Here is a 24,031-nt window from a genome sequence, read left to right as displayed (position 1 = left end):
ATACCTTTAGGAAGCATGGCCAAAAATAATTTTTATACTATACTAACTTCAACACTTGAATTAGATGTACGAAGTATGGGTTAAATTAGATAACGAAGAGTGTAATATTCACGTCATTCCTAAACCTTATTGTTGTTGGCATCGATATGTAGATCGGGTTTGTCTTTACCCCAATACGATTCACTAATTTTTCAATATTGTTGATAAAGCGGAGGAACCTCACAAAACTTATGCAACATACCAGATAGCATAAGAGATGGAGATAAAGTCGGAACAAAAACACAAAAAAAATGAGACAAAATATAAGTTAAAATTAAATAACGAAGTGTGGTATTCACATTTTTTTAAAGAGAGACGCAATATCAAAAAAGTGTTATAGTCGAACCCTGAACCTTAGTATTATTTGGGTATTGACGTGTAGAATGGGTCTGTCTTTATTTCCCATCCAATTAACCAATTCTTCCACATTGTTGCTAAGCAGAGGAACCTCACAAAACTGATGCAACAAACCAGATAGATAGCATAAGAGATGAAGATGAAGTTGGAGCAAAAAGGCAAAAAACCGAGACTATTGTATCACAATCTAATATCTAAAAATAATACTTACAACATTAACTAAAACCACCAATAAGTAGAGGCCTAGTAACTAGCTTTCATAATTCAAGATCAAGATTCATTCTTTCGACTCACCACTATGATTTTCACCTTTATTCATGTCTGGTGCTGTTGATTCTGGTAAAGGTGAAGTTGCTTTGGCATCACAGGGCTGGGAGGTTTCGGGATTTGACTTGGACTTCAGCTTAAAACCAAGTTTCTTTGAGAAAATGTTCCAAGACCTTTTGGTCTTCACTAGCTTCTCAAGATCTTGCTTCATGCTCAAGCATTCCTCCTCGAGCTTCGAAACCCGGATCCTCATGTCATCAACTACTACAGCGCGATCATTTGTTGTATCCTCTTGAAGCTGCATTTCATTTCTGGCGAGTGCAAGACTGCCACTTGGGTTTTGGGAGTTGTTGAGGTTGTCAGAAACAAAGAACCAACCAGCAATGGATGTTCGGAGACGAAGCTGCTCGAAGAACAGAACTTGGACAATGACTCTGAGCGGTAGCCTCTCATTTTGTGCTGCATGGGTGCTGGCTTCCAAGGATAGTTTTTGGCAGTTCATGAGCCGGCAGAGTTGCTCCCTCTCAGAGTTTGTTAACCGTGGATGGGCCTGAAATTGAGAAAGGATTAGAATCTTTCAAGAAAGATTTATAAGAAAACTAGGCTGCTTTAGCAACTACCCTTGAAAAAGATGACTTCCAAACCAAATATCAACTAGAACTCATTCAACAATAACGCAAGATGGTCTGTAGAAGTATGGTGAGACTTGAAATTCAATCCTCAAGCATCTGGTTTTTCCATCCAGAATTATTACTATAATAAAGCAAGAAACAGAAAGAACAAATTAAACAGATGGAGCGAGGCTATATTTAACAGGTATTTATTGGCTGCTAAAGCTAATTTCCTTGAAATCATTCCCAGAAGCAAACAAGATTATCAACCAAGGGCAATGAAGATAAAGCTATCTGCAAAGACTGTCAGTGTCTGCTACTTAGAAGAGGAACTTTCAATTACTCAGCATATCGTATGTAACACAGGCGCATTGCCAATTGCCAAAAGAATTATTGACTCCAGATAATTGAGAAACCAAAGCATAGAAAACCAAATTCTTCAACGAATATTTTTATAAGTATAAATGTTACCTTTAGAAATATATCAATTGCGCGGTAAATTCCATCATCTAATGTCCTGGCATAATCAGGAAAAACCTCACCCAGTGACTGAAATTTCGGTAGCTTCAAGTTGACATCAGGCGCTACCTCAGCTAGATATCCATCTATCAAATTAGCCACCATTGTCATTGGAGTAAGTGAATGTGAACCTCGCATCAATTGCCCCTCCTCAACTATATAATTTGAAGTAAAATCCATTGCATCACGGTCCACGAGCATGAAATGATCGAGTATCCGTTGAACACAGTCAACATCATAAAGAGTTTCTGTTGAATATCCCATATTTGGTATTAGAAGATCCTCTAGTGCAGCTTGATCCAGCTGGGCTCCTATCCGTCTCTCTAATTTCTCCCGGCATGCTGAACTAGCATGTAAAATCATGGCTGTTCGTAGAAGTCTAACCAAGAACTTGGTTTGTGTGACACCTTTTTGATCCGGTAGTAACTCTACTATTTCTTCAAGGAGATTTTTTTGATCTCCATCAGATGTGGCAGATATAGTTGATCCAGGGGTAGCAGAGACTCCATTCTGGAAGTTTGATTGCCTGCCCAATAAAGGAAGATGCTTATTTGAATAGTGAATAACAGAGCCAGCAATTTTCTCTGGCTTCATGCCTCCTGATTCAAGAGCCACCATCAACCTCTTAAAGAAAGGTAATCTGAGAAATGAAACATCTTCAAACCACCAATCTTCACTCGCAGGAGATGGCTTGGTAGTTGTGCAAATTCCATTCCACAATACAATACCTTCTGAATTCTTTGCAGGATTGCCTATAGGCCAACTGAACAAATTTGGATCTGCACAAGCTTTCATGGCTAAGGAATTGATGCATCTTGAAACGATATGAAGCTCCTCTGCATGAGGTAGAACCTCTTCACAGGTTTCAAGAGCTTTAATCGAGTCTGTCCAGTTTCCTAAAACATCGTAGAGAAAATTTTCTGTTTGTAGTATGAGATTTCCCTCTCCATATTCTTCAGTCATTTCAAGGTACTCTGCAGCACACCTGAGACTGACTACATTTGCTGCTGTGAGCTCTATTCTTACACCATAACAGAATTTAGCTACAAGTAAGAAAGTTTTAGCTCCACCAGGTATGTCATGAAGTTGCAGGGTGCACTTTTTTCCATCTTCATTAGAAAGCTCTCCAATAAGAGTTTCTAATATCGCACTTCTGGACAGCAGCGGAAACTAATAAACATACCCCGGGGGGTAAGGAGAACCTGGTAAGTAAGGCTTCAAAAACGGGAAAAAGAACAAGAACAAGAAGAAATAACTAAGCAGAACACAAGAAACATCTACAACAATTCTACAACGCAAGAAGAGGAGATAAGTTTATCCGCCAATAAAGCAGGATGAGACAGAGGAAGGCCACATAAATAAAGCACAATTAGAAAATTAAGTACAAAAGCAACATTATTACTTCACTTTGTCAGAAAAGCCAATTCAAAAAGCAGTTTCCCTTTCTTGGAGAAGTGCATTGTTGGAACTGGGTTGGAACACCAAGTGGCTCTAGATTCAGGGGTTCCCGCTATAGCCGAACACAAGGGAAAGATCATTTCTAGGGATACTAACAAGATCATTTTATCAGGCAATGGGGATACTCAACATTCCATTAGTTATGTATCAACGTTCCAACAAAAATACTTATATGCATCAAACCCCCCAAGTTCGGGGGTAAATGCATTAAAAAATGACAAATTTTAGGGGACGGTGCCGCTACAGTTCTTTGTATGATAAATCAGCAAGCAGAAAAAAAAGGATTGGCATAGTAAGATAAAACCTTGTGGAAATGGAAGGTCATTTCTCCGACTTCAACAATGAAATCACTTGGAAGTCCAGTTGAACAAAGCCTGCAGAAGAATACATATCAGCATCTAAGATGATATACAAGCACATAAAGAGAGACAAAATACAATGTCTTAAATGACAGTTGGAAATTGAAGGGCAGAAAGAGAGTTCACTTTAATACGTTTGAACATCATTGTTCAAAACAATAAGTAGAAGAATGCATTCTTAGGACAACACATTAATATATTTCTTGAAATTTCCAGATGTCTTCTCCTTCATTCTTTTAGTTTCTAACGGTTAAGACAAGTTAGAATCACCTCAATGGGTTTATTCAATTGTCCTATGTTATTTGTATTACACCAATAAGATCTTGTGTTCCTAATAAATCTTATATTTAAATTTCAAGGTGGTATTGGAGCATTCACTTATAACCAATAGAAAAGAGGAAAAAATAGGCATAAGAAGCGAAATGTACTGATTAGAAGCCAGTCAGTTCACAATTCTAACTATAAAATCAGGATAAAAGACTGCCATGACTGGTAAAAACAGGACCTTAACATAAGAAGAAACGTAACCAAATACCTTAAAACTCAATTTACCCCATAAATGCCATGACTAAGTACCACAACTAAGGAACTCCTTAAACCACAGTAGTTTACATAAACTTCTATAATTCAAGAAGTGGTCAAGAGGAAATTACACCACATAAAATAAAAAAAGACTCCATATATGGATTCCATCATTCAATTCCACAAAGTGGATCAGAGTAAATTAGTGCATATTGAAAAAAAAAAAGAAGTTTTTTCTTCTTTTTTTCAGGTTTGAGAGTTGGGTATTCTGAAGCTGAAATTCACATGTGTATGTAACCACTTTATATTTTCAAAGTGAAATTATATAGCTTCTTGCCTCTGTAGTTTCTTTAGCAGAAGTATTGCCACCACTTGCATGAATTTCCACTTTAAAAAAAAAATGTTCTCCTCCATATTGTCCATGTCTATCTTATCGAACTTCCTCTGTTTCTTTTCTTCTCCCTAAATCCTTAAACTCATAAGTAACCATCTCTTCTCTTCACTCCATAATCCTCAGTGACAGGTTTCTTAATTTTCATCATACGGTTTTCAACAGTTAGTACCAACCCAGCATCATCATTATGGAAAAACTAAGCTCCCAAACAATACGTACCAGTTGATCAGCTATATATCCTTGCAAACAGAAGCTAAAGAAGTAAATTATTTAGAGCTTACTAGAAAAATATACGCGTTGTTTCTATTAGCGATGATAACAAAGTGAAAACTTCACAGAGAACATAAATACAGACGGATGATCTTATTCGTCCTAATCATATACAAACACTGCCTGATCTTTCTATCAAAATCTTAAACAAACAGAATAATCATAATACAAAACCCGCAAATATAACCCGATGCATTACAATCCACAAAATGAAACAAAAAACAAACCCATTTAACAAATTCCGATATCATCATAAGCCTACATTCTAAAATCAACATGAGAACACATCAAAATCAGGATCAAGGACGTAAGGTAATGAAAAATGAAAAGAAAAATGAAGAACCGGGATGAAACTCACCAGGTATGACCATCGAGGAGAAACACTTCAGATTTGGATCCTAGCTTCATGCACGCCATGTCTCACCCAAGAAAAGTGTATAACTACACTTTCTGGGCAATCATGGAAAAAGATATAAATCAATAGAAATGACGAGGATGAAGAGAAAAAGAAAGAGAGATATAGATAGATATAATATGCAAGGCAATTGGCTTTTCTGTTTTCCCCCTTCGGGTGCAAAACCTTTTCGGCTTTTGGTTACAGAGTGAGACTGAGAGAGAGAGAGAGAGAGAGAAGAGAGAAGAATGGAGGTGGAGATGGTCCCGAGTCTTAAGGGGTAAATCTAGGAACTAATTCAGTTCCTACTGTTACAAGAAAACAAATTAAGGCAGCGTTTGGTTTTCCTTCTGGAATTATTATTATTATTATTATCATGGTTTTAACGTTGGACCTTTTATAGTATTCAACTGTATGTTATAATTATAATATATGCGTATTAAAAGCTTCTGTAAATACATATATATATATATATATAATACATGCATATATGATTCTTGGAATTCCCTTTTTAGTGGATTTAATATTCTTCCATTTCTATTCCATTTCAGTATGTCCATCCTTCATCTTCTGTAGCATGCAAATATTTTAAGATATATACACATTGTTGTTGTGTGTGTGTGTGTGTATATATATATATATATATCTATATGTATGCGTGATATATAAAATTTTATATCATATACTGTAAATCTCGCAATAGATCACTGCAGCCCAACTAACGTCTATTTTGGGCCAACGCTTAACCAAACAATAGGCTCAATTCATTTGTCTCTATAACGTCTGGAACCGGGTCAAGTCCTCTCTCAGTCCTCGCAGCTTTCTGTCAAACTGTGCGAGGAGACGCCGAAGCACGGGCAGCAAAAAATGGAAGCCATGATCAGAGATAGACTAACCCTAGCTCTTTCGATCCTCGCTCTTCTCTCACTCCTCGCTACGTCCTCCTCTTCTAAGGAGCTACAAATCGTAAATGCCGAACGCAGAGTAAGCTCTTAACCTTGGCTCTTTATTCCACATCCTCCCTCATTTCCACAATTTCTCTTCTCATCTTGCATATACACAACAATTTGGAAGGAGGAGATGAAAATATGATTAATCAAGGTCCTAATTGTGTTGCTCGGAGATCGTGTGTGATTTTGAAATGCTTCGGTGTCAGTTTCTGGTGTGTGGATCTGTTGCTGTTACTAGTTTTTGGTTCAAACTGTCTCCGTTAGTGTGATAAGAACTTAATTGGTCATCATTGTTGAGTGTAGGGTGCTAGAGGAAGCTGTTGTTGATTTCTCTCTCTCTCTCGGCGTGATATGTATGGGATTGTGAGGGTAACATCAGTTAATATGTGATGTTAATCTTAGTGGATAAACAATGGGCTGAGATCCATCACAAGTTTAATGTGAGGCAGGTTTTAATTAAGTAGGACTGTAATCTATGAATGTGCTTCTGGAGAAGTTAGATAAGAATGATAAATATAACATCTGATTTTTACCAAGTTCGAAATGGGTTGTGTCAATCATTCACGAATCATAAGTATGAGATATTGAGAATCTTGTTATTGATCCTAAACACCCCCTTTCAAGATTAAGAAAATATATCGAGAGCATTTTATAAGGAAGTAAGAAACTACATTAAAAAAAATGAAAATGCTGTACTGTAATTGAAATTTTAGAGAAAACGTTAATCCTCTTTTTTCAAAAACCATGACAAGAGGTGGAAACAAATTAATCTACCGACTAGCAGCTTGAACTTGGTTTGTTCCCAAGCTAAATCATGGTTCATTTTAATTCGCAAATTGGTTTATAACATAAATTTGAATAGCCGAGTCCAAAGCCCTCTGGCCAGATAAGAAACATTCAATTACGTATATTGCATGCATTGCCTTTCACCCTATTATTAGTATCGCTTTACTTCTTAAATTCTCCTTAAAATCTTTCTACTGAATCTAACTTTGCATATAACTGGTGCAGATTGACTTGAGCTCACACATTGTTAAAGTCTTCTTGACTTTGAAGGTATTATCATTTTGATGCTTCTATAATTTGATTTCAGACTCAGTAAGTGCAGTTTTTTTTAATCATTAGAACTGCCATTTTTTTTTTCACAACTGAAGAAACAAGAATATGCATCATTCTTTCATATTGTCTGCTAGGATATTGATCTAATGAACAATATTCTTGCTTCGGAATATTTGAGGATTATGTGTTAGTTATGAGTTTAAAGTCCATGAATTAATGAGTTTCTTCTATCAAACCCTCTTCTGGGTTGCAAGTCTTGATCCTTTTTCCTGGATACCCATTTACTGACTGAGATTTAAGCTTAACAGTTAACAAAAGATTCCAACATTTTCTTTCTCAAAGTTACTTGGATTGTTGAGTTTCTTGTTTGAATATCGTTCTTCAATTATATTACATGGCCTGATTTGAGTACCTTGGTGATTGGATTCAGATGTTTGTGGTTGCTCGGTCACTGAGTCCTTATGATCTGGACCAGACTACGTTTATATCTAAATATAAATATATATATATATATGTTACACATAAATTTTCAGATGTAGATGTAAATGTGTATAAAATATACATGCACATGCCTAAGTATTGTGTATATTTTGATGAGTAGTTTTTCCTTCTCTCTTCATATGAGGAACTTCAACTCTCTTTTTAGGTTGAGAATATTGGGGCAGGTACTGCTTCAGAAATCCTTCTTGCTTTTCCACCTGCCCAAGTTGATCATTTAGCAATGATCCAAGCATTGGCAACTACAGGAAAGAGGAAGAAGAAAACCTATGTGCCACTTGATGTTAAACCAACAGAGCAACCTGATGCACCAAATGGAACTAAGTACTTCACAATTTCCTTGGTGAACCCATTAAGCTCGGGAGAAAGCATGACAGTCGAGGTGGTCTATTTATTGACACATTATCTGGAACCTTTCCCGGCAGAAATAAGTCAGTCAGAACCTCAGTTGGTATATCATCGTGATAGTTCTATAGTCTTGTCCCCATATCACATTAAGCAGCAAATAACTTATTTTAAGACACCCAGTACAAAGGTGGAATCATTCACAAAAGTGGACCCTACTAACCGGGCAGGTAATGAACTAAAATATGGGCCTTACGAGGATCAACCTCCCTATTCATATTCCCCAATTATTATTCATTTCGAAAACAACAACCCTTTTGCGGTTGTGGAGGACCTTGTACGTGAAATCGAAATATCTCACTGGGGCAACCTACAAGTAACGGAACATTACAAATTGGCTCATGCTGGCGCTCGTCACAAGGGCGTCTTTTCAAGGTATATATGACTGCCTCCTGATCGAGTTACCTTTTTGTTTTTAGTCCTTTACAATCTCTGGATATTTCCATATATCTTCTTGATTTATATGTTTATCTAATTTTTCCAGCTCATGAATTGTTCATGTGGAAAGATTTGGAATGCTCTTGAATGATCTACCAGAAAATAAAAGTGTAGACTTATATTTTCCATGTGATAAATAAGTTCACGAGGATCCTAATTAGTTATATTATAAATATAAAACTAGTATTGTTTAGTTTCTTGGAGTTTAGAAGGCTACATTTGTATTTTCTTGAAGAGGTAGCCTTCTAAATTATACTTGACAGTGCAAATATGGGATTCTGAGATAAAACAAAAAATTTGCTATCTTATTTATGTGCAAATGTTAGTAGTTCAGCTGAGTCAATGAAATTGTTTATTTAAAAGAATCATTGAGATTGCAATAGCCCATGCATGATTTTTGAAGTGCAGCATAAGTGAGAAGTTCAGCCATGTACTGCACCATGCGGATTTCTTTTCCAAATCAATGTTACATGAAAACATTTCTAGCAGGGTACGACAAGTATATGTTGTTTAACACAGACATGCATGTGAATGTGCAGTAAATGTTTATTATTGTAGACACCCTTAGGATGATGCATTTTCATATTTGAAAACTAGAGCACCCAAAATTTGACAGTGTGTGAATAATATAAATTCCTCTCCAAATTGGGGGTCGATTAACTGGATCTCCAGAGATTGCTGTTGTTTACTATGAGGCAACAAGGTCAAAACTTAACCAAGTAACTTGTTGTCTTTATTACATAAAATTATTGAATAGATAAGTTTATTTTCTGTGAACATTCATATTTTGAAGTTTCTTGTTTCACAGGGTCGAATATCAATCTAGGCAATCTTTTAGTGGTGCATCCTCCTTCAAACGCCTGCTGGCTGTACTGCCCCCTAGAGTGCACTCTGTTTACTACCGGGATGAAATAGGGAATGTCTCGTCATCACATTTACGTACAGACTCCCGGAAGGTAATTATCATTTGTTTTTTAGATATCTACTCAATTTAGCTGCTATGGTCCTATAAAATTTGGAATTTGAGCTAGGTTACTGAACATGTGGTAGAACATAGGTCAGTTTTCCAATGAGCATTTGGCATTGGGCTACAGATCTTACCACAAGGAGATGGCTAAAGGCGTGGAAAGGGGCCAATAGAGATTAAAGGGGTCAGGTTTTTTCCCCTTGGCCACATTTTGGTCATTTGGAAAGAAATATGAGAGTTTTTTAGGGTACTGACTCGAATTTTTATAAATTCAAATATCCTTGGTTCTAGACCCAAGGTTTTTTTATTGAGGGTCATCCTCTTTATTCTTGTGAGGATCTTGGGGATCTAATAAATAGTTTACTTGATATGTAAATTTTATATACAGGTTGCATCCCCTTAGTGCTTGTGAGTAGACATTTTTCCTTTAAAAAAAAAGGAGATGGCTAAAGGCTTGTCATTGTTTTGAAGTGAACACTCAAAAAGGTTTGCTATTATGCGTGAACTTTTTTCACTCGGTCCTATATCCTTCTTTCACCAATGCAAATTTGGAATCAATGGAACTGCAGAAAAAAAATTTCGGATATTTTGTTTAAATTATGCTTTTTTTTTTTTGCTCAGTTAAGTTTCACTCCAATAGCATGTTTTGGCTAAAATTACACTTTCTTACATTTTCATTGGCAGAAAGGTTTCTCAGGTAAATAAGATAAACAGATGTCTGCGTCATGCTTGCTAGATGTTGTTTCCATTACCTTGTTTATCAATTCATGTCATTTTTTTTCCGTCTGCAGTCTGAACTTGAAATTGAGCCACGTTATCCATTATTTGGAGGTTGGAAAGCCACTTTTGTGATTGGATATGGTCTACCATTGCAAGATTTCCTGTTTGAGTCACCTGATGGCAGGCGTTACCTCAACTTCACCTTCGGGTGTCCGCTTGTGGAAATGGTTGTAGACAAGTTAACTGTCAAAGTGAGTTTAGATCAATCATTCTGCATTCCTGTTACTATGTGTTCATTTCTTGTTAGAAATTGCTAATATTTCTATACTTCAGATTGTGCTTCCAGAAGGATCAAAAGACCCTTCTGCTGTGGTTCCTTATCCAGTGGAGCAACATCTAGAGGTAATTGTTTCTAAAATGAAAAATTTTCTACATATGCATACTGTCTCACATGCAACCGCACACTCGGTAAGTACAAATACACATGCGGCTATACATGCATGTTATTCTGGAGCACATAGGTCCCTCTGATGCTATTATGGAGTTACTTTATGCATATAATTGTTGTGACATAATTTAAGTATTCATTTTATTGAGCATCGATTTTTTTTTCTGATAAAAATTCCCTGCCCCTTCTCTAGTATTTCGTTATCTGTGTGATATTTAAACTGATACACCTTTCTTGGTTTCTCAGACCAAATATTCTTATCTGGATGTTGTTGGAAGAACCGTGGTGGTCTTGGAGAAGAGAAATGTGGTTCCTGCGCACAATTCACCTTTCCAGGTTATTTTCCCTCCTGCATTTATTGTGTCTACCCTTCACCCATTGACTGATTGATAAAACACACGGATTTATTTCTATTAATCTTATAGAAAGGCACTTTGGTTCCCAGTTGGATATGTAATTGATGAACTTTTGAATAGAACACTTTGATTCCCCCTTAAAATCACAAATTTGGATGTGGGAAGGAAATTTAGGAATCAAGATAATGTGATTCTTCAGCTTGTCTCAATTGAATTATGGCATATGACGAGCTAGATTCGTGCTTACCTCCTACCAGCACGACTTAGCGGCTTGTGTAGACATTTTCAATTTTCTAGAACATGATCATACTGGTTTTAGTATTTTGCATCTTTCCAGTGATGGCTGATTACAAGCAGATTCTATTCGTTCATTTATTATCTTCCCATATCAATGATCATAAGTTTTCAACCTTCTTCCTGTTTTTCTTTATCTCTTTATTGCTTCCCGAAGTGCTCTATAAAATGATGGAGCCAAGGGCTATCATTGAGTTCACATAGTCACTACTTAATCTTTGACGGGACCATTCTTCAGTTAGGTTATGTCATGCTCCTTACTTCTTATTATCTGATGCTTCTTTCTTTTAGGGTAGACGGGAAGGGAGGGCTGCTTTGATTGTGGTATTATCTTAAATTCCTTGTGGTTATTGACTTCAGAGCTTCTCTTTCTCTGTTGGCAGGTCTACTACACTTTCAACCCAATCTTCATGCTTGCAGAGCCGTTAATGTTGATATCAGCATTTTTCTGTTTCTTCTTGGTTTGTGTCGCATATCTGCACGTTGACCTTTCTATACGCAAGTCATAAGACCGTGCGGCATTTGTCAGAGGTAAAATTATATGTTTGTTAACATACAGAAACACCATACAGAGCGGGAGCCAATACTTGCGGGATACCATTCTGGGATCTTTTATCAAATTTTGAGCTATCCAATGCAAGTTAGTAGTTTTAGAATTGCTTGCTCATGTTTTCCCACCTGGAAACTTTATCCTTCTGGACCCCTGCATCCATATGAGAAATATAAGAATTTGAAAGTACTTGACTATGAGCATGACTATTTTATATCGCCGAAAGCATACTCGCAGAAACCCTATTTCGTTATGTTGATGGTAGGTATCTAACAAATTTTATTTGTATCCTTATTTCCCGCTGACCAGAATGCAAAGTTTGCAGGCTGAATACCGATTCTATCTCGCACAGGTAACGTTCTGTGTTTTTCCTTATTGTCATTGGTATCTTCTTCTGAAGTCATTTCATATACACACACACACACATATATATATATATGATGATGTTGGATTTCTGAACACCTACAAAAAAGATAATCTGTGGGTGATCCTCGGGTTTTCAAAATGATATCATTTGAGTTGGTGGGACTGGAATCAAATTGCTGCAATGCCAACATTTTGCATCTCTTTGTTCATCATGCTGGGGGTTCTTTTTTCATCATGTTTTTTGTCGCTATTACTAATCAAAAGTGATTTTTTAAATCTTCAATACAATTTCTAGGTGTCTTATATATATGCATACACGTATTTTGGTTGAAAAATATATATATATATATATATATAAAGGACAAAGTACCATAGTCAAATAGTGACTTATTTCTAAAGTAAACCATCTTATCAATCAGTTTAATATAAATCTATGGGTAACTATAATCAAATATAATTAATGTGAATAATTATGTACCTAACACCCATATTTTTAAAAAGGCTATATAAATAATAGATTATATTTTTTTTAATTTAAATTTTAGTATAATTTTTCATAACAAAAATTAAGGTTTGAACTTGATCCATGCATAAGCAACCTACTGAAACTGTCTCCTATAATGCTAATATATTTATATCATACGTAATATGAATGTATTTCCAAATCTCTTACTTCCTTGGAATGAATGTCTGTGTTTGCTCATGATATTACTTACACACACACCCACATATATATAACACACACCCACATATATATATATATATGTGTGTGTGTGTGTGTGTGTGTATACATCTTGTGTGTTGAAAATTGATGTTTGTAAATGGAGTGCACACAGCAGTCATGAATGTGTAATAATGAAATGGAACTGTCCGAACTCCAAACCAACTAAATTGAAAACAGTAGTGGACTAAACACATCAATCAAGAAGTCTTGGCATGGGTCTTCTTCAATCTTTATCACATTAATATCTCTATGTAAGGATAATAAATTGACTTTTTAATAAAAAAAAAATCATATATTTTACTATATAAGTCACACTCCCATATATACATGTACATATACACATACATATTGATGATTACCCAAAGTCTTGATGAAGAAATACAAAATGGGATTCTTAATTGATTTACAAATAAATTTGTTTATTAAGTGAATGAATTCAATTATATTTTACATGGAAATATATAGCTTCATCAAATACAAATCAAAATACATTTAATCGAAATAGGGTCTATAATTTTTTATCAAGTATAATTTAGTTTGGTAATATATTGATGAGATTACACGGTGATTGAGTTAAAGTAAATTTTAGTAAATTTATTATATTTACGAGTAAATTGAATATTTTATGATACTTAAATTTATTTAGTTAAAGTAATTAAAATTAGTTAGAATTTTATTTAATTATATTATATTATATTTTATATATATATATAGTTGGTCTAAAAAAATACACGAACATATCTAGCTTTATCAAATACAAATCAAAATGTATTTAATTAAAATAGGGTCTATAATTTTTTATCTAGATAGCCGGATAATTTAATTCAATAGTATATAAATGAGATTACAATAAGTAAATTTTAATAAATTTATTATATTTATAAATAAAGAATATATTTTACAACAATTGAATTCATCTAGTTAAAATAATTAGAATGAGTTAGAAGAGAATGCATTATCATTTCCTATATTGTCCAATTATAAATATATATGTCGTTGCTTATATAAAAAAGAACACTTACTTATACAACTAAAAGAATAATAAAATATATCATGACAAAATCTTTGAGCCTTCGAAGCGAAGTTGATATAGAAGAGAAATACCTAAAAATAGTGTGTGTATTTTTTTTTTTTTCATAGACGAAAATTATTTGTTTGTTTGTTTGTTTGTTGACCTTTTGTTTGAAAAAAAAAAATTTTGAAAGAAACCAACTGTATAATATGGTAATTCAAAGAGAGAATTGGCAATTGGATTGCCACCCATCAAATTATAAGCACCCAAAAATAAGAACAAGTTTCTGTTTTCAAAAACCAGAATTCTGAGGGAGAATTTTAAACAGCATTTTCCCCTTGAAAAAAAAAATCAAGAGGAACTGGTTTTTCCTCCATTTGATTCTCTGACTCCCGCTGGTGGGATCAGAGGATCATCTTCGTCTTCTTCCTTTTTCTATTGTAATATCATTAAATATATATATATATATATATATTATACAGGCATTATAGTGTGTAGAGTTTCCTCTGTACAAAAAGAAGAAAAGAACAGAGGAGTTCTCATGGGGTTATGATAATTTTTTTTTTAGAGACAAAAAAGAGAAAGAGGTTTGGCGTTTAAGGGTATTTTGTGAGATATTCTGAGATGGGTATCTCACAGATTGATGGTAAAATGGAGGGATGGTTATATACCATTCGTCAAAATCGGTTTAGGCTGCAATTCTCGCGCAAAAGGTACTTTGTTCTTCAAGACAACTGCCTCAAAACCTACAAATCAGCACCCGTTTCTGGCAACGAGGTACCTTTTTTATTCCAATACGTTTTCCTTTCTCTTCTTGTTTTTTTTTTTTTTTCTTTCCCTCTCTCTCTTTTTCTTGTGCATGATCCTTTTCATGGGTGTTTGTTGGATTATGGGATTGTTTGCTTGGGTTTTGATTACTTCTTGAATAATCAATATTGCAGAATGAGATGTGTAAATGTATTCTGTTTCGGTTTAGTCATTTGGATATGTGTTTATTGTGTTATTTTTAACCCTCATTAAAGATATTTGTATCTCTAAATTTTTTATACGAGCAGTCAGAAACTGATGATCAGATACACACAAATACATATGTGAATTGCTCTGAATAAAATTTGGAGCCAATTGTTGTCATGTTTTGTTTCTTGTCTTCAATTTTTAGAAACTGTTATAATATTTCTTCCTCTTTTGTGGTCCAACTTGATATTTAATAACCTGTATTCTTGTATGGGAATGATATTGCGTATATATTGCCACAAACTTACTTTTGTTCATATATAGTGATTGATGATTGAAGCCTGCCATGTTGACTCACTTGTATTTATTGGCTTTTAAAGAACAGCCAGCAATTTTTGAGCTTCTTTTGTCCCTAATCTTTTAATGGCAGGGTTGTGAAGTTGATTCAACGATTATAGGCTGAAATCATCAAATACCTTTTTATTTACCTCAATCCACTCATTTAACTAAATTAATGTTCTACTTGGATGATAATGTCGCAATAAGCTCTTGTTACGTGATGGCAATGAGCATTCACTGTAGAATTTTGTTCTATTTATTTAACCAAAAGCTTTCTTTGCTCAGGAACCGGATAGAAGTGCAACTTTAGACACTTTCATTCGGGTGACAGACAATGGAAGGGAGAGCATTCACAGAAAAGTATGAACATCATATCCCATATTTACTTTTCAAAAGAAGAGATGTATTGTCATGTCTACATATTTTTTCACTTCATTTCAGTGTCTAATGATCGTTCACAACTTGCAGGTATTCTTTATTTTCACTCTATATAATACTTCAAATCATTGTGATCAGCTTAAGGTACAGTTGCATATGTGTCTATATATCTATATACACACACATATACACAAGTAGATGCATAGACAGACCCATATACACATAAATATTCCTAATATGCTGGTGGCTTATTGTGACAAATTACTTGTTTGACAGTTGGGAGCAACTAGCCCAGAGGAAGCAGCAAGGTGGATTAGGTGCTTGCAGGAGGCTGTGTTAAAGGTTCCACATTTTTTCAACTAACAAGCTACCTGAATAGGATTTCTTTGCCAAAGCCTCATATTACAGTATGTTTTTCAGGAGTCTCCATGTCCAGAAAACAATTATGTGGCTTGCTCCAAAGGATGGCCAATAAGGTGTGATGCTAAGTTTTCAATTCTGTGAAAGTGAATTAACTTAGATTTCTTGTCTTCCATTATGTTCTTTGAATGTTAAACGAAAATTTAGTAGTCCAAGAAAGTGGTCTTTTTATTTAGTAGAAGATTAAAAGAGAAGTCTTCTGTTCATCTTATTCAGTCTGTTGCCTTTCTGTCGTGGGATGTCTCAAAATGTTCGTCCACTTTGAAATACCAAAGTTGTGCTTTTGTTCATTTTGCAATAGGTTTCTGAATCAGATCCTGTATTACTATTTGTAGTGCCTGCATTCAGTTTAGCCTTGTCAAATTTTCTTTTTGGGAATGTTGAAATCATTGTTTGGAGGATTGAACTCTTGATTGTGGATCAAGAAGACCCAATAATGTTTATTTTGCTGTAATACCTTTCAAATCTTTTGAAAGAATAGTGAATGTGTTTTAATTTATAGTCGATCAACTTAACATAGCCACAGATTTGTTTTTCTTTTTTCTTTTCTTTTTTCCTTTTTCAAATTCTTTATTGGTTTTTCAAATTTTCTGAGACTCTCTTATATATATCAAGTTTTATTTCAATAGATTGAGTGTATCGAAGAGGACAGGACGTAAAAACTCTGTAGATTGGACTGCATTTTCGTCTGTTCATACTGAAACAGTGACATCTGATGTTGTTGCACCATCACCTTGGAAGATCTTTGGTTGTCAGAATGGTATGTCTTATGGTAGTTAGATTCCAAGTGGCCAAAGAAATAAATTGTTTGAATATTTATTGCTACTTGTGTAGGACTCAGACTATTCAAAGAAGCAAAAGACTTGGATTCTTACGGAAGGGTATGTTGCTGCTTTGAATTGCCAAAACTTAATCTTGTACTTTGACTTAACCTTCTGAAAAGTTTTGCTACGCCTCAGCACTGGGATAATCATCCAGCAATAATGGCTGTCGGTGTGGTTGATGGAACTTCGGAGGCCATTTTCCGTATTCTGATGTCTTTTGGTGCCTCAAGATCAGAGTAAGATTGCTAGAATGATTTCTTAAGCATAGCAGCTTATTAGTTGCTGGAATCCATCTATTTGTGGGAGACTAAGTTGTACATCAAGATCTAATATAACACTAGATTTTATCATACTTTCATAGGAGTAGCTCAAACAAATAAGCCCAGTGGCTAGTGAATCTAGCTAGCATAGGAATCTGTATTTTGTAACCCCTTGCCAAATCTTGGCTGTAGTTTCTGTTCAATCAGAAACAAATTCAAGGTTACTCATATTAGTATACTTCTCATTTTTCTCCCTAATAATTGATTATTCTCATTCCCGTCGAATTAACATGTCTTGCAGATGGGACTTCTGTGTCTATCGTGGCACCGTAGTCGAGCACCTTGATGGTCATACAGACATCATTCATACACAGTTATACAGTGATTGGCTACCTTGGTCAGATTCTTGGTCAATCTATACATAACTCGATCACACTATATGCGGTCGCTAATGTCTACATCTTTTATACAGGGGGATGAAACGAAGAGATTTAGTATTGCGACGCTATTGGAGACGAGAGGATGATGGCACATATGGTAATCATATTTTCAAGTGAATTTCAAGTTTATTATGTAGTTCTAGCTTTGAGAATAGAGTACTTGACCTTAACATCCTTTATCTGGTTTTGATACAGTGGTGCTATACCATTCTGTCTTCCACAAGAAGTGTAAACCACAAAAAGGCTACGTCCGTGCTTGCCTTAAAAGTAATGTATGCTTTGGATTAAGACTTTCAAATGTTCATATAAATTTGCTCATTTCATTTCTGGGTGTTTCCAATTTTGATTTTATCTTTGCCAAATTTTCAGGTGGTGGATATGTTGTAACCCCTGTGAACCAAGGGAAACAGTCAATTGTAAGACACATGCTGTCCATTGATTGGGGATTCTGGAAACTTCAACTTCGTCCTTCAGCAGCAAGAGCCATAACCATTCGTATGCTTGAGAGAATTGCTGGTAACCATCATCTACTCGAAGAACTATTGTGCTTTTTCTTCCATATTCAAAATATTTCATATGAATGCAAACATCAATGTTTTCATAATTTGCAGCAATAAGGGAAATGTTTAAAGCCAAACAAGGAAGTTCTTTTTCTGAAGATGTACCCAGAGAGTTGAAGAGAGAGATTGGATTGAACCTAGCTGAAAAAAATGACACCAAGTCTGAAGCCGTATTCCCAGAAGAGACCTGGAAGAAGGACAATGATACTTTGGTTGAAGATGAGATTGAGAGACTCACTTCTGGGCGTATGAGTTTAATGGATCTGAATGATGCTTCTGATGAATTTTTTGATGTTCCTGAAGCAAATGAAACAATAGATTATGATCATTATGAAAATGAATGGAACTCTTCTTCTGAATTAAGCCCAGAATTGCACCCTCAGGTACTCACCACCACTGAGATTCAACTCTTACTTTCTTGGAATCCGTTTATTATACTATTATATCTTTATTTTTAGCCACTAAATGAATAGTTCTGATGGTGATCAGATGAACAACTAGGTAGTAGTACTATATTCTGTAAATACCAAGGCAAACAGAGAAAGAACAGAAAATTTCTTCTGTAGATTTTGGCTTCTCTCTTATTTTCTGCCTGAGTCTAGGATCACAAGCATGAGTAGCTTGTATTTTCTCTCATTTTCTGCCGAACTACCTTAGTTTTCAGATCTCCAAGGTTCGGCAGTGAGATTTTAGTGTACTAATGCTAGTTTTTATGTTATGGTGGTGAAAAGGTGCACCATGTAGTTAAGCCAGGGATATCATCAGCTGTTACCTTCGTGAAGAAATTGCATGAGCTTGCAGGTCAGCATAGATAAAGTTGTCAAAATTCTTAGAATGAACTCAACTCTTGATTCAATTGCTTGGATATTTTGATTTCGTTAATGAATAGCCAAAATTTTGTCTTTATGCTGCAGTGCAAAAGAAGGGTTATGTAGATCTTCAAGAGGTGAATAGGGAAGAAAAAGCAAGATATTTCTACGGAGCCACTCTTCAGAAAGACCATACCTCTACTGTACCTTGCAGTTGGGCTGCTGCTGATCCTTCTACATTTTTGATACGCGAAAAGAACTATTTGAAGGATCATGAAAAGGTAATTTCTATGCTCGAACTATTTCTCGAGATAAATCAATGTTATGAAACCATGACTGAAAACTATCGCATCACATCTCCATTTCTGTTGATTTGTGAATAAGTAAAAGGTTGCATCTTAAAGATGCAAGCTATGGAATTTGTAGATGAATTACAATCTTCATGGCTTCAGAAGATTGCCAATGCATTTGATATATCAATTTGTCAATTATCTGTAATATACATGTCTAGTTTTACTAATATTGCATTTGGGTTCAAATTTATCTCGTTCTATTCCTCAACTGTAAATATTTAACATGTAGAATTTAGTTCTAGTTTACATATTTCATACATAATTAATCCAACTTCACTCATATCTTCAATTCCACATAACAAGATCTATTTTCTTTTCAACAGGTCAAGGCCAAAAGCACCTTGATGCAGATGGTTGGAGCGGACTGGATAAGGTCTGACAACCGAGAGGATGACCTTGGTGGTCGTCCAAACAGTATAGTTCAGGTTTGCTTTATCATCTATCCTGTGTCATTTTGGACGAATTAGACCTTTTCCGGAAATCTATTTGACTGAAAAAGCAGCTTTCTTGGCATTATGCAGGAATTTGCAGCAGAAGGTGGACCAGAATTCTTCTTTGTTGTTAATATCCAGGTGAGTTTGATCAAAACAAATTTATTTGATGTTATCAAGAACCAGATTTCATAACATATATGCCCGTGTATCAGGTTCCAGGGACAACCATGTATACTCTAGCAATGTATTATATGTTGGAAACTCCTTTGGAAGACAGTCCCTTGCTCCACAGCTTTGTAAATGGTGATGATGCTTATCGCAACTCAAGATTCAAGCTCATACCGTACATTTCTAAGGTTAGAAACAGTTCTGGGCATGATAACTTTTTGCTCAAGTTAGGTTTTCATGCATGCATTTTACATATTGGTACACTTGCAATGTCTTTTTTACGTAGGGATCATGGATAGTTAAGCAGAGTGTCGGGAAGAAAGCATGCTTGGTGGGTCAGGCACTCGAAGCACACTATTTTCATGGCAAGAATTACTTGGAGGTATATCTTGATATGTAAAATTTAGTAGAAATTTATGCATAATTGATTTAACCCTACTTATATCTTCAATTCTATGATAATATATTCGTACTCATGTCTCGTAAAAAAATGAATTACAAAAACATTTAATTGGAATTAGACGTGAAATTTGTTTTATTTGTATTATATTCTTATGTATATTCCATAAAAATTGAAATTTGAAATTAAATTCAATCTAACTTTTTAGGTTGACATTGATGTCGGATCTTCAACCGTGGCAAGGGGAGTAGCTAATCTTGTTCTTGGATACCTAAACAATTTGGTAATGGAAATGGCATTTGTGATCCAAGTAAGAGTACTATATATCTATCTCTTTCTATATATTTAATATTGCGTAAACTAAAATGGTAAGTAAGACATTTTCTCTTATTTTCTCTCGTTATGCAGGGTAACACTCAAGAAGAACTTCCCGAAATCCTTCTCGGAACATGTAGACTTAGTTATCTTGATGCATCGAAATCGGTCCGGAAAAAATAATGATTTTCTCGCAGAAAATTTTCTTATTTATGAGACAAGCAGGTCAAGGTCCGGAGCAGAATGAAGAAACATAAAAGGGAACGGACTTTTCTTTTTGCAACTAACCGGTGTATAGTTGATCGTTTCTTTCTCTTTTTTTTTCCCCTTCAATTCAATCGAAAAACCAAAATTAACAGCAATATATAGTGCAATTTATTCGTTTTTTGGCGGAAAATTAACTTGTAATGTTCTCCGGTATAGTTTCTTCATTATTATCCATTGTAATTGTTGAGAATTGTATAACCTATAAGCACAGTTAAAAACATATAAAATTTTAAGTAAAGCTATAATAATATCTTAACACCAATAAATTCATATCATTTCTTTTTTCCTAATGAATTTTTCATGGGTCAAATTATTCTAACAAATTTTAATTTTTAAGTTCATTTTAATTTATTATATATTATAGAATAGTGTGTGTGTGTGTGTGTGTATATATATATATATATAGATATCTTTCTTACTGTGCTTAAAACTGTTTTTGGTTGGTCATGACACTTACTCTATGGCCAAGGATTCAGAAATAAATTATAAAATTTATAGCTTAAATGGGCCTAAAGTCCAAAGGAGGCCCAACCCAAATGTCTCATTATTACTATTGCTATTACATATATTATTCCTATCAAGATTGATCCATTATTTTAGGAAAATTAATATAATAAAAATTTTAACAAAGCTGAGAATTGAATCAATAACTTATGAAAATGAAATTGAACCACCCAAAAATTGATGGATGGTTCCCAAAATAAAATAACCCATATGCAACAATACATTTACATATACTCCATTAATATGACTTGTGGGCATCCTAATCTTTCAATTTTCTTAATAAATTTTACATTAATTTGTAAAACCACCATTAAAAAATTTATCACAAATCATAATTTATATCCATAGAAAAATCATTACATTTATAAACGGTACACAAGGTATTCATTTATTAGATACACCAAATGGTAATAACAGTTTTATATGTTTGGTCCGTTGAATTATTTATCATGTCAATCCCACGGCGGGGGAGCTAGTCAAAATAAAAAAAACTCACATTTATTGGGTTTATAAATAATCATATTCGAATTTACCATGTCAAAATGACACTACCACTGAGTTATACCTTTTCTCATATCAATAAATAGAACTGACTAATCCTAAAGTAAAGGGTCGATAAATTTATAACAACTATTCTCGAATAACTTGAAATCAGGTTTCTCTTTCGCACTGTTACGAATATGAAATGAAAATAATAAAAAAAGTTAGATTGAACGGAATTAATAAGATAGATATATAGGAATTATTGTAGCAATAATTAAAAATTATATGTGTGTGTGTGTGTGTGAAGGAGAAGATAAAACAAAATAAGATATGATGGGTAGGGAAGAAAAAAAATAAATTGGAATTGTGGTGGGAAATGTCCAAAAAGAATAATTGGGGAAGCCATAAATTTGGTGGGGAAGCATGCTTGATGGAGGGAGAGGGAGAGGGAGAAAAAAACTCCCCCTCCCCGGCCAATTGCTTTTTAAAGCCGCGTGGGATGCCACTCCATTTTCAACATTTCATTCATTTATTTCTCTCAATCCCACTAAATTTCCAAAACCATCCCCCCCAAAAAAAAGGGTAAAATTGTCATTTTACATACATCATTACGATATATATATATATACATATATATTTATATATTTATTTATATCTTTGCATATCAATGAATGAATCATAAAAATACTTAATTTGAATTTCACATTAAACAATTTTAGATTTTTTTTTTTTTATGTATTTGTATTTAGAATTTCTCTCTCCCAAATTTTGTTTGTATTTGCATATGTCAGAAAAGTATTTGTATATGAAAAGACATAAATGTGAATTTGACCAAAGGCTATTTTTTTTTTTTCAAAAGAATATTGATGCATCCAATACAATACGTACCTAAATTTCTAACCATTCTATAATTACTCTATTAAAAAAAATAAGTTTAATGAGCAAAAAAAAAAAAAACACCCTTTTATATACTTTAAAAAATTAAATATTTCTCTTAACCTTTTATTTTACTATTTATTTTTTTTTAAATACATCGTGTCATATATTAATTTTATCTTAAATAAAAATTAAAATATAAACATCTATCTTAAATTAAATTAAAATTCATATAATCGTAAAATCAAAAATTAGTTACATAAGATTTGATTTTAATATTAACTCTAAAAATTATGAGATATAATGGAGTTTAATTACACGGGTTAAAGTGGTATTTTTCAAAATATTTACAAAAAAATCCGAAGCTTATTAATTTAAGTAAAATCTCAAAATTACCCTTTTCAAAACCATTGCAAATCACATACTCCATGGATAAAATCGTAATTTTGCTACACATTTATTAAAAAAAAAAAAATCAAAACCCACGTCGCGTCAATTGATTATGGCGAGGAGTGGGCACGTGGCTACAATTTTCATCCATCATTAAATCTTTAATTGCTCGATTAAAGTTTATTAAAGATGTTTGTTGTTTTTTTGAATGTAAATTTTGGCTCACTTAATATATATATATATATATATATATGTATATATATGTGTGTATGTATGTATAGCTAACATGTAAGCATCACCCTCACTATCCCTTGTTCCCGGCGCCTGTAACGGCAGTCACTATATTTTAATTTTCACATGTGACCATCACCGTATATGTACATATATATATTTATATTTATATATATATATATATATATGTATATATATGTTTTCAAAAACATTGTTGTTTATTTTTGAAGTTACTCAAAGAAATCCAAGCGATTTTGACCCAAAAGTGTAGAGATTCAAAGTTTTGATTTTTGTCTAAAATAAAATTAACATATATTATGATATATTAAAATAATTATTTTAAGAAAAAATAATAAAATAAATATAAATTCCACGTGGCACCAGCACATGGTACTATTGATTTTATATGTATATGTATACATATATATATAAATCCATGTTACATGACAGGATGTCACAGATGGACAAATTATTGTTACCCATTATAATTGTAAAATACAATAATAATATACACAATAAAACAAGTGTTAATAATTTAACATACATATAAAGATAGGATCGTATTAAGATATAATTATATACACCTCCGATTTTGAAAAAGAGAGTTTGATTTTTAGTTTCTTTAAATATGAAATCTATTACGTTTTAT

The 24,031-nt window shown here is 33.9% G+C and overlaps 3 protein-coding genes and 1 long non-coding RNA gene across 5 annotated transcripts; 3 read left to right on the top strand and 1 right to left on the bottom strand.

The window, feature by feature from the left end:
• Positions 1–313: 313 nt before the first annotated feature.
• Positions 314–5,537, bottom strand: LOC110814555 (BTB/POZ domain-containing protein At5g03250-like). Of its 2 annotated transcripts, XM_088212432.1 has the most exons (5): positions 5,155–5,537; positions 3,556–3,625; positions 1,746–2,963; positions 691–1,213; positions 315–496 (listed from the first exon to the last, which is right to left on the bottom strand). In XM_088212432.1, the coding sequence occupies exons 1-5, from the start codon at positions 5,211–5,213 to the stop codon at positions 489–491; spliced, it is 1,878 nt and encodes a 625-aa protein (XP_088068558.1). In that variant the 5' UTR covers positions 5,214–5,537; the 3' UTR covers positions 315–488. The 2 variants fall into 2 exon arrangements, with proteins under 2 accessions (XP_088068557.1, XP_088068558.1); XM_088212431.1 differs by having other exon boundaries at positions 314–1,213.
• A 413-nt stretch (positions 5,538–5,950) lies between these two features.
• Positions 5,951–12,250, top strand: LOC148268636 (Ribophorin I). The gene is made up of 8 exons (XM_088212433.1): positions 5,951–6,174; positions 7,152–7,196; positions 7,846–8,477; positions 9,349–9,496; positions 10,299–10,478; positions 10,561–10,629; positions 10,922–11,011; positions 11,709–12,250. Exons 1-8 carry the CDS (start codon positions 6,058–6,060, stop codon positions 11,832–11,834), a joined length of 1,407 nt encoding a protein of 468 aa, XP_088068559.1. The 5' UTR covers positions 5,951–6,057; the 3' UTR covers positions 11,835–12,250.
• LOC148268637 (uncharacterized) lies at positions 6,181–6,684 on the top strand. Its single transcript, XR_015816758.1, has 2 exons — positions 6,181–6,352; positions 6,444–6,684. It is a non-coding gene; the product is annotated as an uncharacterized LOC148268637 (long non-coding RNA).
• A 1,873-nt stretch (positions 12,251–14,123) lies between the features above and the next one.
• Positions 14,124–21,168, top strand: LOC110820449 (Pleckstrin homology (PH) and lipid-binding START domains-containing protein). The gene is made up of 21 exons (XM_088212430.1): positions 14,124–14,754; positions 15,556–15,630; positions 15,739–15,792; positions 15,925–15,990; positions 16,069–16,124; positions 16,698–16,828; positions 16,903–16,949; positions 17,028–17,128; positions 17,454–17,549; positions 17,625–17,689; positions 17,788–17,859; positions 17,962–18,108; positions 18,204–18,535; positions 18,884–18,953; positions 19,067–19,242; positions 19,638–19,739; positions 19,836–19,886; positions 19,961–20,104; positions 20,203–20,298; positions 20,525–20,626; positions 20,725–21,168. The coding sequence occupies exons 1-21, from the start codon at positions 14,602–14,604 to the stop codon at positions 20,812–20,814; spliced, it is 2,226 nt and encodes a 741-aa protein (XP_088068556.1). The 5' UTR covers positions 14,124–14,601; the 3' UTR covers positions 20,815–21,168.
• Positions 21,169–24,031: the final 2,863 nt, after the last annotated feature.

Source organism: Carica papaya, chromosome 2, assembly GCF_054855325.1.
Source record: "Carica papaya isolate Zhongbai chromosome 2, ASM5485532v1, whole genome shotgun sequence".
NCBI lineage: Eukaryota > Viridiplantae > Streptophyta > Magnoliopsida > Brassicales > Caricaceae > Carica > Carica papaya.
This window is presented reverse-complemented; position numbering and strand designations above follow the sequence as displayed.